This window comes from Ovis aries, chromosome 14 (assembly GCF_016772045.2).
Source record: "Ovis aries strain OAR_USU_Benz2616 breed Rambouillet chromosome 14, ARS-UI_Ramb_v3.0, whole genome shotgun sequence".
NCBI lineage: Eukaryota > Metazoa > Chordata > Mammalia > Artiodactyla > Bovidae > Ovis > Ovis aries.
Genome location: NC_056067.1, coordinates 51,794,131 through 51,810,154, shown reverse-complemented (window position 1 = coordinate 51,810,154; position 16,024 = coordinate 51,794,131). Strand labels below are relative to the sequence as shown.

General features: G+C 51.3%; 1 protein-coding gene across 1 annotated transcript; it reads left to right on the top strand.

The window, feature by feature from the left end:
* Nucleotides 1-359: 359 nt before the first annotated feature.
* Nucleotides 360-4,743, top strand: LYPD5 (LY6/PLAUR domain containing 5). Its single transcript, XM_027978428.2, has 5 exons — nt 360-515; nt 2,364-2,492; nt 3,027-3,203; nt 3,395-3,541; nt 3,901-4,743. Exons 1-5 carry the CDS (start codon nt 428-430, stop codon nt 4,158-4,160), a joined length of 801 nt encoding a protein of 266 aa, XP_027834229.2. The 5' UTR covers nt 360-427; the 3' UTR covers nt 4,161-4,743.
* Nucleotides 4,744-16,024: the final 11,281 nt, after the last annotated feature.

The window sequence follows — 16,024 nt, the reverse complement described above, 5'->3', positions numbered from 1 at the left end:
GGTCTGGAGGCATCGTCCCCTACAGGTGGCATGTATCAGGGTAAAGGAAGAGAAGTTGGAGGCCACATGTGCCCACCTCAGACTAGGGCTAGGGGAGTGGGGTAGACAGCCCCCCAAACACAAATCCCCCAAAATGAAGGGTTACAAGGCCCCAGCCCCTCCTCTCTCAGACCCAGGAGTCAAGGCCCCAGCCCCTCCTCCCTTAGACCCAGTGTCCAGGCCCCCAGCCCTTCCTCCCTCAGACCCAGTGTCCAGGCCCCCATCATGATTATCTAGGAGGAGACTAGCCTAAGCAGGGGAGGGCGGGGGTGGAGGAATGCCAGCCTGCCTGGGTAGCCAGGATGCCTGGGGCTTGGCTTGGAGAACCAGCCAGGCAGAAGTCAGAGCAGGAGGAGCTGTCCTCCGTGTCTCCACTCAGGTCCACAACATGGCAGTGGGAGTCGCCAGAGTCATCCTGCTGGGCCTCTTTGGGCCTGTCCTCTGCCTGACCGATATCCAGACTTCTGAGTCCAGTGGTAAGAAGGGCAGTTGGGTGGGCGGAAGCAGGACTCTTCTGGGTCTGAGGGAGCAGAGAGAGTGGGGGCCAGATTCCGGGGACTCAGGGAAAAGTGAACTGGAGGCCCTGACTCCTGGTCTGGGGGAGGAGGGGCTGGGGCCTGGACCCCTGGGTCCGAGGGAGGAAGGGCTGGGGGCCTGGGCCCCTGGGTTTCAGGGAGGAGGGGCTGGGGGCCTGGACCTCTGGGTCTGGGGGAGGAGGGGCTGGGGCCTGGACCCCTGGGTCTGGGGGAGGAGGGGCTGGGGGCCTGGACCCCTGGGTCTGGGGGAGGAGGGGCTGGGGGCCTGGACCCCTGGGTCTGGGGGACGAGGGGCTGGGGGCCTGGACCCCTGGGTCTTGGTCAGGGAGACTGTGTCCTCTCCCTTCTCTTCCCCTCCTCTGGTCTTCCCACATCACTCACTTGCTCCACTATCTCTGGTTCACTACTCCAGCCTTTCTCATCCTCTTTGCCCATGTCCCCATTCATTCAAAGGTACTTCTTGGGAGGCATGGGGGCTCTTTCTAGAACTGGCAGGAAATCTTGACTCAGGCAACCTCTTCCCCTACAGGGACACAGTCATATCAGGATTGAAGTGGCTACAAATTTGAGATATTTGAGAGATGGGAAGGAGGCTATGCCTGCACACAACTTTGTGTGTGTGTGTGTGTGTGTGTATGTGCTCAGCCACAGAAAGAAGAGAGTTCTATTTCTGTGTGTGTCCATGGGTCAGCATGTGCTGTGGGTCTCTGTGCTTGTGTGTGTGTATCTACAGCAGGTTTTCGTGTCTGGGTATTTGAACAAATATTTTCATGGGTCTGTTCATCTCTGATCCTCACTTTTCTTTGTAAAAGAGATGTGAGTATAATTTTGCATCTCTGCTTCTCTTTGTGCATCTCTACGCCAGGTAGGCCTGTATTTCTCTCTGTGTACGTGTGTTTGGGTATTATGATGCGTGTCTGTCTCTCCGTGTATCTCTTGTGTGTCTCTGTAAATCTTGCATCTGAATGATTTTAAGTTGTCTGATTTTGTAGGTCTCTTTTTTTTATGTATCTCTCTTTGCCTAATTGTAGGCTTTGATTTTATTTGTGATTCTTGGGTCTGTATTTCTCTCTCTCCGGGTATGAGTTCCTGTGTTCCTGGGTCTGTGTGTTGTGACTGTTTCTGTATCCACACATATTTCTGTCTGAGAGTCTGAATTTTGTGTGTATAAGATACCTTGGTTTAGAGAGTTTCTATTGGAGGGTCTGGGTGGTACTTGTTTTGTGTGTGAATGTAGAACTCTACATGAACGCATACAGGGTCCTCTGTGTATATTTCTGATTGGCATGAACCTGCGTCAATTTTGTTATTTTGTGTTTACGTTAGTGTGTCAGTGTTCTGTCCAGGTACTGCAGGGACTGGCTGTGCGTGTGTGTTTGTAGCATGAGATTGCACACCCCGCTGCTAGTACTAGAGTGTTTGTTTTCCATCAGCAGCCTTTTAGTGCTACTGGATGTTGTGCATTTTGGGGGGAGAGGGGAAAGCAGAGCAGGAGTGAATTGCTTCCTCCTTTATCAAAATCTTAAAGGGCTTCCTGAAAGAGGGTGGAAATTTGAAACAGTCTGGGGGGAAAAACTGGACTGGCAGGTGCAGAGGCCAATACCCTTGCCAAGAGTCAGGCACAGTCATGAGCAGCCACACCAGCAGACCCTGCTTCTCTCAAGGCAACAAGGCCGGTCACCTCTCAGAGCAGAAGGGCCTGGTTGTCACCTTTAGGACGGAGCCCCAGGTGCCTGGCCCAGGCTCATCGCGGGCCTGCTCCTCTCACCGCACCCCTGCTCTCCCCAGGGTCCCAGGCCCGGCAGTGCTACAGCTTCCAACACATCTACTTCGGGCCCTTTGACCTCACTAATGTGAACTTCAGCAATGTCTCCTGTCCGCAGGGATGCTCTGAGGCTGTCTTGTCCCTGAACACTGGTGAGGGGCAGGAAACGCAGAATAAGAAAGGGGCGGGGGACGGGGCACGGGGACGGGGGTGCACATCAGCCAGGTGGGGGTGGGAAAGGGGGGACGGAGTAGGAGACAAAGGATGCAGAGGAGCTGGGTAGAGAGGAGAGGAAAGGCGGCGGCAGAGATGCGGAGGTGGAGGGAGGAGGAAGCCGGAGAGAAAGAGGGGATGAAGGGGTGGGAGGTGGGAGGAGGCGACCGTGTGGAAGAGCCAGGAAGGGGCGACGGAAGGGCAGACCCGGGAGAGAGAAAAGGAGGAGAAAAGGGCTGGTGGTGTGGGGCGGGGGGGCGCGGCGGGGAGGGATGTAGGGACAGCGGAGAGGGAAGCGAGGGAGGAAGAGAAGGGCAGGGCAGCAGGGAGAAGAGAAGCCAGGCTGAGAGGAGATGGAGGAGGAGAGGAGACAGGAGGGGGAGACTTGAGACGAGAGGGAGAGGAATGGGTGTGGGAGAGGAGGGCGGGCTGGAGAAGAGGCGGCGCCCCAGACTCCATCCCCTCGCCCCCAGGGTACCGCTCCTCAGTGACCTTGGTACAGAAGGGCTGCTGGGGAGGCCCGCTTACGGGCCAGATGCTGTCGGATGACAAGTCGCTGCCGCCTGACTACTCGGTGGTGCGCCGCTGTGCCACCGACCTGTGCAACGCGAACCTCCAGAGCCACGACTCCCTCCCCAATCTGAGCCCGGGTATGAGAGAGGGCGGGGCTGGGCGTGGGGCGGGACGGGCCCCGGCGTGCGGGGGCGTGGCCTCCGCCGGGCTCCTCCTCCCAGCGCGCTGGCAGTCCAGCCCTCCAGGCGCGCAAGGTGGGCGCCCTGCGCACGCCCCACGCCCGGACGGCGGACGGTGACCTGAGTGTGCCTCCACGCTCTCTTGGCAGCGCCCAACCCGCCGACGCTCAGCGGCACCGAATGCTACGCCTGCGTGGGGATCCATCCAGAGGACTGCACCCCGGAGAAGTCCCGGCGGGTCCAGTGTCACCAGGACCAGAGCGTCTGCTTCCAGGGCAATGGACGAATGACCCTTGGTGAGGGGCTGGGAGGGCCTGGGCAAGGGGCGTGGAGGCAGGGCAGAACTGACTGAGACCTGGCCCTGATCTGAGGGAGGAGGCGTGGCCCTGGTCTGGGGAGGAGGCGTGGCCCTGGTCTGCGGAGGAGGCGTGGCCCTGGCCTGGGGGAGGAGGCCTGGCCCTGGTCTGGGGAGGAGGCGTGACCCTGGTCTGGGGAGGAGGCTTAGTCCTGATCTAAAGAAGGAGGCATGGCTCTAGTCTAAGGAGAGGACTGGAAGGAAGTCCGAGGACCCAGTCCTGGCCTTGGCCTCTGAGGTGAAGGTTCAGCTGTGGCTGCCTCCTTCGGTCCTGACCCCTCCTCACCACCCCCCTCCCAGGCAATTTCTCAGCCCCTGTGTACGTCCGAACCTGCCAACGGCCCTCCTGCACCATCAAGGGCACCACCAGCCCCTGGACAAACATCGACTTGCAGGGCTCCTGCTGTGAGGGGGACCTCTGCAACAGGGACTCCCTGACCCAGCCCTTCACCAGCGCCTCGGACACCGCCGCTCCCCGGGTGCCCCATGTCACGGGCCTGCTCCTCATGGTCTCCCTGCTGGGTGGCGCTCTGGGAGGACCCCTTGGGCTCTCCTCATAGTCAGTCCCTCCAGCCTCTTCCTGAGTGGGATGCTGAGGGCAGGGCACACATAACCCCTTCTCATTGCTTCACTTCCTGGAATGTGGAAAATCAGAGTTACACACCTGTCTCTCTCTCCCTCCCTCCCTCCTGCTTCCCTACTGATGCCTAGCAGGCCTGGTCAGCAGGCCTGGAAGAAACTGGGCAAGGTCCCCAGCACCCCAGGGTGGGGAGCAATGGCCACATCCCACATAAAGAGCAAACCTGATCCCATGCTGAGCACCAAACAGGCCCAGCCTCCCCACAGCCCATTTCCTGTTGTGGGTTTCCTGGTCTGAGGCTCTCCCAGAACCTAACCAGCTCCAGCAGGGAGCTACAATGATGTCTTTATTAGTACCATCATGGGAGACTTGAAAGGCAGTATAACCAGCATATCCTAGACATTAGGAGTCCAGACCCTGAAGCCAGGCTGCATGAGTTCAAATCCCGCCTCTACCATTTAGCCTGTGGGTGACCTTGGGTGGTTACTTAACCTCGCTGAGACTATGTTTCCTCACCTGTTGGGCAGAGGTGAAAATAAAACCTACGATAATGACAAGACCTACTTCCCAGTGGTCGTGGTCAGACTTTAACAAGATGAACATGGAGTACCAAGGACAAAACTGCCACCCATTGCCATGGTCCTCACGTCACAGACGAGCGGATGTGATGCTTGCAAAGGCGCCTGATTGACCTCATGTATCTCAGGCGTGGGGAGCGTGACTCCAAGCCCTGTGAACCACTAGGCAACTCTGCCTCACAAACACATGAATGTTGACTGACTTGATAGAAAAACACTTGAGACCCCGCAATCCCACTATTGGGCATATACCCTGAGGAAACCATAACTGAAAAAGATCTGTGCCCCAGTGTTCACTGCAGCGCTATTTACAGTAGCCAAGATATGGAAGCAACCTAAATGCTCATTATAGATGAATGGATAAAGACGGTATTGCACATCTTTATCACTCATTCATAAAAAGGAACAAAATTGGGTCATTTGTAGTGATGTGGATTTGGGCTTCCCAGATGGCCAATGGTAAAGAACCAGCCTGCCAATTCAGGAGACTTAAGACACACAGGTTCGATCCCTGCATAGGGAAGATCCCCTGGAGGAGGGCTTGGCAACCCACTCTGGTATTCTTGCCTGGAGAATCCCATGGATGGAGGAGCCTGGCAGGCTGTGGCCCTTAGGGTCTCAAAGAGTCATACACAACTGAAGCGACTTAGCATGAATGAACCTAGAGTCTGTCATTCAGAGTGAAGTAAATCAGAAAGAGAAAAAAAAATCATATATTAACACATATATATGGAATGTAGGAAAATGGTACTGATGAACCTGTTTACAGGGCAGGAATAGAGGCAAAGATGTAGAGAATGGGCTTGGGGACTCAGGACAGGGAAGGGGAGGGTGGGACGAACTGAGAGAGTGGTATTAACTAGTGTCCATGTGTAAAACAGATAGCTACTGGGAAGCTGCTGTATAGTACAGGGAATTCAGCTTGGTGCTCCGTGGCTCAGAGGGGTGGGGTGGGAGATGGGGGGGGAGGGAGGCTCCAGAGGGAAGGGATATACGTATACATGTGGCTGATTCACTTTGTTAAACAGCAGAAACCAATACAACATTGTACAGCAATTCTACTCCAATGAAAAAAATCAAAATTAAAACAAACAAAACACTTGAAGCAAAGCTGAACCAGGTAAAACTCTCTAACCTATAGGGATCAGGGAAGATATCCCAAAGAGTGTAAACCTTAGGCAAACTCTTAAAGGATAAAGCGTGCGAGCTCAGTCATGTCTGACTCTGGGATCCCATGGACTGTAGCCTGCCAGGCTCCTCTGTCCATGGGATTTCCCAGGCAAGAATACTGGAGTGGGTTTCCATTTCCTTCCCCAGGGGTTCTTCCTGACCCAGGGATCCCACCGGCGTCTCCTGCATTGCAGGAGGATTCTTTAGCACTGAGCCACCTGGGAAGCCCAAAAGATAAAGAGGAACTGGCAAAAAGAAGTAGGAGGAAGGGCATTCTAGATGGAGGAGATAGCCTGGACAAAGATCTGGAGGTAGCAAGGGACTCAGCGTGTGTGGGACATTTACACAAGCTCGTGAACTTCATAGAAATGGAACACTCCAGCACATCTGTTTGCACACAGATTTTACAAAGTCCCTTCACATCATTTCCCCACAAACTGAATCCTCCCAGTGACCCAGTGAGGAAGCAAAAAGAAACCTCATGCCCATTTTGCAGAGAACTTGCCCAAGGCACAATGAGAGTAATTTTCAGAGTAAGTGATGTAGCAAGAGTGTATCCTCATATCTTCAGCTTCACCCCAACAGGCAGCCTTGTGGGGAGGAGGGCATCTCAGAAACACTCCTACACTCCTCTGAGGTCATGGGGAGAAGGGCTCTCAATGCCTGTACATCCTGACTTAGGCAGGGAAGCTGAATGTCATTATCTATTCATTCATCTTCTTTGCTGAGCACATTCTGAGTGCCACCTGATGGGAATAGTGACTCACTGGAAAAGACCCCGATGCTGGGAGAGATTGAGGGCAGGAGGAGAAGGGGGTGGCAGAGGATGAGATGGCTGGATGGCATCACCCACTCAATGGACATGAGTTTGAGCAAACTCTGAGAGACAGTGAAAGACAAGGAAGCCTGGTGTGCTGTAGTCCATGCAGTCGCAAAGAGTTGGATACGACTGAGCAACTGAACAGAACTGAACTGTGTGCCAGGCACCATTCTCACTGCTGGACATATAGCAGTGAGGAGAACAGGCAAACATCCCTACCTTCAAGGTAATGACTTTTCTCGTGCGGGGTGCAGAATTGGAATTTTATTACAAATGTGGTTTAAACCTGGGCTGGTCAGTCTGATGTGGACTTGTCTAGGTTAGGCTACAGTACCAGTCAGTCATTCAAATGCTAATCTCAGTGCTGCCTGGGAAGTATTTTTTAGATGTGATTAAAGTCTGTGATCAGTTGACTTTAAATTCAGTAGATTACTCTAAGATCATCTGGCTGGGCCTGATTCAATCAGTTCAAAGGCATCAAAAGCAGAGGTAAGGCTTCCCTGCAAAAGAAATCTACCTAGGTGAGACTTCTCTGGGGGCTCAGTGGTTCAGAATCCTCTTGCCAATGCAGGGGACGTGGTTCAATCCCTGGTCCAGGAAGATCCCACATGTGGCGGAGCAACTGAACCCATGCACTGCAACTTACCGAGCCCGTGCTCTGGAGCCCTCATCCCACAACTACTGAAGCCTTCATGCTTAAAGCCCATGCTCTGCAACAGGAGAAACCACTGCAATGAGAAGCCTGCGCACCAAAACTAGAGAGTAACCTCGACTGGCTGCGACTAGAGAAAGCCCATGCACAGCAACAAAGATTCAGCGTGACCGGAAACAATAAATGAGTAAATGAAGATTGCCGGGGTCCAGCCCCGGTGGATCCAGGGTGATTCGAAGGTGTGGACGGAGTTGGCGTCCTGGAAAACATGTATTTAATTTCAGATATAGAGGGAGATTAGAAACAGATAGTGTAGTAGGAGAATTAGTGGAGAAAAGAGGCTGAATAACTGGTTTACATGGAATCCCAATCACCACCTATGTAGGCCATAGGCGTCTTTCCATTCTCCCGAAGGAGAGGAGGCACTGAGGCCTCCCTGGTCCGATCTCAGAAGCCCAGGCAGAATTAGCAGGCTTGGTGAGTACCCACATTTCAGATGGGAATTCAGCCAGGAAAACGGGGAGCGAGGAAGAAACGACACGGGGGAATCAGTCTTTCCAGAAACTGATCCGATTTCTTTATTTTTCAGGTTTGTTTGTATACCTTTTTGTTATACATAGGGATGAATACAGAGTCACGCGGGGGTCAGCAGACCTGAATCTTGTCACAATCAGGTGCTTCATATAAAATCATACAAAGGTCTTATGAGGTTCATCATCTTTTAGCCATGAGGTCTGCTGACATTTTATGGCTCTTTCTGATACCGGTCAGTTAACCAGAAAACTTATTTTTCCAGGGGTGATTTTTTTCTTAAATCAGGCGCCACCCTCCAAATAAAGTTGCATTCCTATAGGGTGAGGGTGTAGTGAGTTACAATCAAGAAAGGAATTTACTTAACCTAAGGTTTAACAAGATTAATCTTAAAGGTTAATACTTATTTCTCCTATATGCTAGTTATATTTATTATAAGGGCAGGAATATGAAATTTTAGCAGCAAATTTTGGCTCAACAAATGTAAACCCTTCACCAATGTTCCCCTTAAGATCTATTTTGTCTTAAGATAGTGATAAAGTTACATAGCATAGTGATTATAGTGATTTATAACAAAGTACAGTGATCTATAACAAAAGAGAAGATTCATTAACTCAAAAGTCTAGTATTGCTAACATCAAAAACTACTATATTTCCTTTTCTATATTCCAAATACATTGATTAATATATTCCCAGGTGCCTAAGGATATGGAGGCCTGATGGCAATCATTGACTCATCAATGAGAAAAGCCCTATGCTAATACTCCAAACTCTCTGTGCTGTTTGTGGCTGAGAGGCTGTCACACAAGCTAGTCTGTCAGCAGAGAGGTTTGACCTGAGACATCCTTGTCACACCCAGGGCAGGGAATCAGCAGTAATTATTGGCAGGATAAATGAAAAAAACCCTTCACCAATATAATTCCTAATCATTCTACTAATACTATGCTAATGATCTTCTAACTTCTCAAAAGAGTCTGTTTTTAGAAAGTTTTAAAACATCCTGTGCCTCTCACAGTTGGGAGGCTGTAAACAATCACATGCGGCCGGACGAGCCTGATCAGGCAGGCCAGAGAACCTCCAGAGTTCATAAGTTGAAACACTCTTATCACGCCCAGGAATTTTTGTTAACTGGAGCTGCAAGTTAACTCCTTCTCTGAGAGAAATGGTTATGGGGGAGAGCTCCCCGTAAAGTACTCTGGTTTTGGGGTAGATGCTCGGGAACAGGGGGTTTCCTGAGGCTTGATCACGCCTTTGCGTATGCCAAGCTTCCTTCCTCATGGCCTTTGCCATGGGCGGAGTTCCTCACGCTGGCTCCCAACAGAAAATGTTTAAAAATTTTAAAAGCACACAAAGATTCTGGGGAGTGGTGGCATTCTCTCTATGTGTGTGGTGATTTCATGGGCATCCACAAATGTAATTTTTTTCAAAGAATTAATTTATTTTTATTGGAGGAAAATTACAATATTGTGATGGTTTTTGCCATACACCAACATGAATTGGCCACGGAGAAGGGGCACCCCACTCCAGTACTCTTGCCTGGAAAATCCCATGGGTTAGAGGAGCCTGGTAGGCTGCAGTCCATGGGCTCACTAAGAGTCAGGCACGACTGAGCGACTTCACTTTCACTTTTCACTTTCATGCACTGGAGAAGGAAATGGCAACCCACTCCAGTGTTCTTGCCTGGAGAATCCCAGTGATGGTGGAGCCTGATGGGCTGCCGTCTATGGGGTCTCACAGAGTCGGACACGACTGAAGTGACTTAGCAGCAGTAGCAGCAGCAGCATACATGTGTCCCCGCCATCCTGAACCCCCCCCCCACCTCCCCCATGAATGTAATTTGTCCAGAGTTCTTAGTCACTCATTCGTGTCTGGCTCTTCCGACCCCATGGACTGTAGCCCGCCAGGCTTCTCTATCTATGGGATTCTCCAGGCAAGAATACTGGAGTGGGTAGACATGCCCTCCTTCAGCGGATCTTCCCAACCCAGGGATTGAACCCAGATCTCCAGCATTGCAGGCAGATTCTTTTTGTAAAGAATCTGAGTTACCAGGGAAGCCCAAGAATACTGGAATGGGTAGTCTATCCCTTCTCTAGGGGATCTTCCCAACCCAGGAATCAAACTGGGGTTGCCTGCATTGCAGATGGATTCTTTGCCAGATGAGCTACCAGGGAAGCTCCTATTTGTCCAATATATATCTCTACTTGTATCTACTTTATGCATGTGTGGTATACTGCATTAAAAAAATACTAATGACAACAGTAAAGTCAGACCTAGAGCCCAAGACTCCCACATTGTGGCTCTTTAATCTTTGGTGACAGAGGTCAGGATACTGGCCATCTCTGGTGCATCAGTTGGAAGAGGAGACAGGAGAACCTCTTGAGATAATGGAGTTGCTCTATGACTTGCTTGAGGTGACAGTCACATGTCTACACACAGGCAGAACTGCATCAATCTGGACACTTAAGATGTGTGACCTTTCCAAAGCGTAAGCCATACCTCCACAAAAGGAAGCAAAATTAAAAGTATGACATATAATTGAATGATCTCATTCTGGGATTTGCATGAAAATAATATAGAAAGTGAGGAAATGGGTGGAGGCACTGATGAAATGCAATTAAGCATGAGTTGGTATTTGTTAGATGGGTACGTGGAGGCTTATTATACTCTTCTGTTCACTTCTGTTTGTTTGAAGTTTTCCATAATAATATACGTGTCTCTGTGTGTGTATACATGAACAGATAGATGGACAGAACAACTCCCATTTGAGTCCAGTGACCCAGGCACTCCCTCCCTTCAGAACTCAGATGCCTGCCTCCTCTCAATGGTCTACATGGTCCAGTGTCTGGATCCCGCTCCCATCGATCACCCTTCTCCTATGAGTCCCTTGCCCTCCTCAGGTTAATGCAAATGGGAGCCTAGGTCAGCACCAAGGATAGATCCACACACTGGGTCTCAGAACCACAGACAGCAACTCAGCTAATAAGTGGGACAAAGGACACGGCAATGAGGAAACGACATCCTTCCCACTTCCAGGAGGGTGTGGTACAGGGTGAGAGGGCAGAGTCAAAGGAGAGCCAATCAGTACTACTGAATGAGAGCAGTCCTTCAACCAATAGCCACTGAGCACCTCCTGCGCCCACCGCTGTTCTAAACGTTCGGGATGGCAAAATCCCTGTCCTGAACAACTTGAAAGAGAAGAAAACAGGGTCATTTAATAATCCTAAGGGCCATGATAAAGACATAGTAATGAGATGTGATACAGAGTTATTTATGAGGCAGGAGAGAACCATTTCTAAGTTGTATTTTGTTTTCTGGTATTTTTGTGGCGGGGAGAGGCGCTGTGGAATCTTAGTTCCCTGACCATGCCACTTGCATGGGAGGCTTGGAATCTTAATCACTGGACCACCTGGTAAGCCCCAAAGGGAAATGGATCTTTTTTTTTAGGTTGCACTGGACAGCACGCTGAACTTCCCCCACCAGGAATCAAACCCACAGCCCTTGTGGTGGAAGCACAGAATCTTAGCCACTGGACTACCAGGGAAGTCCAGGGACCATTTCTGAAGAAGTGGTCAAGGAAGAGACTATATTGAACAGAGAACTGGATGAAGTAAAGAAATGATCCAAGAGGAGACTGAAGATCAAAGCATGCAGGCAGAGAAAAGTAAGCACCAAGGTGTTGAGGCAGGAAACAGCACGGCATGTTTGAGGATCAGCAAGAAGGTCAGTGTGGTGGCGCAAAGTGAGTGGAAGGGAACGTGGCCATAGGGGTTTTAGTAAGATAGACAAGATAGGAATAGACATACAGAGAGAAAAAGATAAAGAGAGATGGGGAAATAGGAAAGACAAGCAGAGACTGAAACAGTAAAAGCAAGACCCAGAGGCAAAAAGAAATTAAGGACTTCCCTGGTGGTCCAGTGGTTAAGACTCTGCATTTCCAAAGCAGGGGGCACAGGATGGATCCTTGGTAGGGGAACTAAGCTCCCACATGTTGCACAGTGTTGCCAAAAAATAAAAATAAATTTTAAAAGAGACAAACAAAATAACACTAGCTATAATTTGTAAACTGCAATTTCTATTATCTATTGCATTACCTATTCACATATACATATTTATGGGCTTCCCTTGTGGCTCAGGTTCGGTCCCTGGGTTGGGAAGATCCCCTGGAGGAGGGCATGGCAATCCACTCCAGTATTGCTGCCTGGAGAATCCCCATGAACAGAGGAGCCTGGCAGGCTACAGTCCAGGGGGCTACAAAGAGAGAGCGTCACATGACTGAGTGACTAAGCACAGCACACAGCATATTCATATATACACACTTTTACGATGAAACACTTCAAACAGAAAAGTGAACAGAAAAGTGTAATATTTATTGTTTATTGTATAACGAACCACTTCAAAATTTGGTGTCTTCTTTTTGATAATTCATTGTATTTTTATTCTATTTTTAAAACGTATTTATTTTTAGTTGGAGGATAATTGTTTTCGTGTTGGTTTCTGCCATACATCAACAGGAATCGGCCATAGGTATATGTATGTTCCCTCCCTCTAGAAAGATGGTACTGATGAGCCTATCTGTGAATCTGCAGGGCGGCAATGAAAATGCAGACATACTTGTGGACTCCGGGGGGGGGGGCGGAGGGGAGGGGGCAGAATGAATTGAGAGAGTAGCAGAATTTAGTGCCTTAAAGCAAAAAGTTACTTCTCATGATTCTGGGGGTTGACAAGGCAATCCTGCTGATTCCTCTGGAATTTACCCATGCAACTGCAACAGATGGGGCTGGGCTGGGGCTGCGGCCAGGGTGCTTTGTTCCTCCTCTGCACGGCCGCTTCATGGGACAAGCTTGGGCTTCCTTACAGCATGGAGTCTTAGAGTTCCAGCTTTTCGTTCTCTTCAGAACTGGGCCAGACCTGGATCTGGCCCAGCGTCATTTCTGCTACATTTCTATGAGTCGAAGCAAGTCACAAGCCAGCAGATGGAAGGAGAAAGGACACAGAGTCTACCTGTTGGAGGGAGATGCCACCTGCCAGCACAAAGGAGGAGGAATTACTGGAGCCAGCTTGGGAGACAAAGTGCCACAGGGGCTTAACATATGCCAGGCCCTCTGTGTGTGTGTGTGTGTGTGTGTGTGTGTGTGTGTGTGTGTGTACTTAGTCGCTCAGTTGTGTCCCCATGGACTATATAGCCTGCCAGGCTCCTCTGTCCATACATTTCCCAGGCAAGAATACTGGAGTGGCTTGCCATTTTCTCCTCCATGGGATCTTCCCAACCCAGGAATGGAACCTGCATCTATGTCTTCGACTGGTAGGCAAACTCTTTACCACTGAGCCATGGGGAGCTGCACCTAATCCTCAAGCAACCTTGCGACACAGGGTATAATCACCCTAATTTCACAGGTCTCACAGCACACACAGCTAGGGACAGCAGAGCTAGACATGAACCTGGGCCTGTCTCTAAACAAGGCTGTATGTGTGTTATTCTGTTCCACCCAAAAAAGTCAGTAACAGTGGCCGTGTCAAGATTTAACCCAACTGACCCAAAGTCTCTAAACACCCAGATTGTGAGACTGATAGTTTAGTTGTTAAGTTGTGTCTGATTCTTTGCGAACTCTTTTGGACTCTAGCCTGCCAGGCTCCTCTGTCCATGGGATTTCCCAGGCAAGGATACTGGAGTGGGTTGCCACTTCCTTCTCCAGCGGATCTTTCTGACCCAGAGATCGAACCCTGGTCTGCTGCACTCCAGGCGGATTCTTTAAATATACATATATATGACTTAATAAAACAAATTGTTTTTAATTGGTAGGGAACACAGAAATACAAAGGATAGTATAAAAACGAAGAGGCATGCATTTGGAGACAAAGACCAGGAGACAGAAACTCAGAAGCAAGGCCAGTGAGTACAGAGAGAGAAAAGCAGATTCACAGAGACAAAGCAAAAGCAAGAGACAGATTGACAGAACCACAGGCTCTCCCTCTTTAGCCAGGAAGCTCCATGGGGCAGGGATTTTGTCTGTGTTGTTATTACTGTACCCCAAATGCTTACAGCAGTATCTGACACTCAGTAGGTATTCAACAGATGGATTGTTTAGTCCCTAAGTCGTGTCGCTAAGCCCGCCAGGCTCCTCTGTCCATGGGATTTCCTAGGCAAGAGTGGAGTGGGTTGCCATTTCCTTCTCCAGGGGATCTTCCTGACCCAGGGATCGAACTCTCCTCTCCTGCATTGCAGGCAGGTTCTTTCCCTGGTGGCTCAGATCGTAAAGAATCCGCCTGCAATGCAGGAGACCCAGGTTCCATCCCTGGACGATCCTCTGGAGAAGGGCATGGCTATCCACTCCAGTATTCTTGTCTGGAGAATTCCATGGATAGAAGAACCTGGCAGGCCATGGGGTTACAAAGAGTTGGACATGACTTTTTTTTTCCTTTACCGTCTGAGCCACCAGGGAAGCCTAACAGATGAACGTTATACTGGAAATGAGTTTGGGTAAGCTCCAGGTGTTGGTGATGGACAGGGAGGCCTGGCGTGCTGTAGTCCATGGGGTCGCAAAGAATCGGACACGACTGAGCGACTGAACTGAACTGAGACTGGAGAAACAGAGAACATGCAGTTCCCCCAAAATACCGCCAGGTGGCAGGATCCCCAGGCCCTGACGCCTCCTGATGTGTAAATCCAAAAGACAGCGGTTGGAGGATTTGACGCCACAGGCCTCAGACTTTCAGGATGTCTTCCCCCGGGGCTGAGCCCCGCCTTTCCCTGCACGAGCCCTGGGCGACGAGTGACCTTTCCGTCTGAGACAACCTCTTCACCCGCTCCACCACCCTGCCGAGTTAAACACCTCTTTGTCTTGGCCCCTTCCGGCTGCGCCCCAAGGCATGTGGGTCCTTTCCAGGCCCGGAGATGGGGCTGAGATGAAGGTGGGGCAGCTGGGAGGAGGCCAAGTGAAAGTCCTAAGGACTTGCAAATAAGTTCTAGTCTTCCCGGACCAGCGCTGCGGGATTGAGGCCCGCTCCGCCCTCAGACCCAGGGGTCCAGGCCCCAGCCCCTCCTCCCCCAGACCCAGGGGTCTAGGCCCCAGCCCCTCCTCCCGAAGACCCAGGAGTCCAGACCCCCAGCCCTTCCTCCCCCAGACCCAGGGGTCCAGGCCCCAGCCCCTCCTCCCCTCAAAGTCCCAGGCTGCAGCCCCACCCCCTCCTCAGGGCAGAGACCTCCTCTGGAGCTTCCCCTCCCTCTCTCTTCAGAGACCCCTCTCCCCCTGCACTCCCCGCTCCAGGACTGAGAACAAGGCTGAGTCACAGGAAGCACCAGGGCCCTGAGTCACCAACCCCCTCCCTGGGCTGCAGGGAGCTGGCTCTGGAGCTGCGTGTCCTACCAGCTGACCCCCACAGCCCAGAACTTCCCTGTGGAGGCAGGTGCCCTTCCCACTGAACCTCGGCCGCCCACCCTGGCATCTGCCCCGCCTGCCTTCTCTCCGCCTTTCTCTTTTGGTTTTGGTCTCTTTGGAGGCAAAATTCCCCTCTGCTCCACCTTCCAAGTCTTTGGTTCTGACTCCTGCTTTCTCCTCACCTTTGGGTCTTCTGTCTCCATCACTCTGAGTTTGTAAAAAGAAAATCCCCTCCCCCCACCTCCCACCTTCCCTCCCTCTGTTCCTTCTCTGTCTGTCTGTCTCTCTGCCTCCCTCTCCTCTGGCTACATTCAAGCTCTCATTATTGTCTCTCTTCCCTCAGTGTTTCACAGTTGCCCGCACGGGCGCACGGAGGCAGTGCAGGGCCTGCGGCTAGGGGCCCCATCTGTGGCTACCGACCCTCTCAGGCAGCTGCAGGCTGGGTGTCTCTGGCCTTTGGCCCCTGACTCGAGGCGGAGGTGGAACGGGGAGGGGGAGGCAAGGCCGTCCCCAGCTGTGTCCCTGAACAGGAGAGGGAAACTGAGGCAGAGATGAGCTTAGAGAGGTCCAGAGACACAGAGCTCTAGAGACAGAGAGAGGATGAGACAGACAGCAAGACACAGAGACCTGGAGTGGGGGTGGGGATCCTCTGAGGTTCAGTGGTTAGGACTCTGCGCTCTCCCTGTTGAGGACCTGGGTTCAATCCCTGGTTGGGGA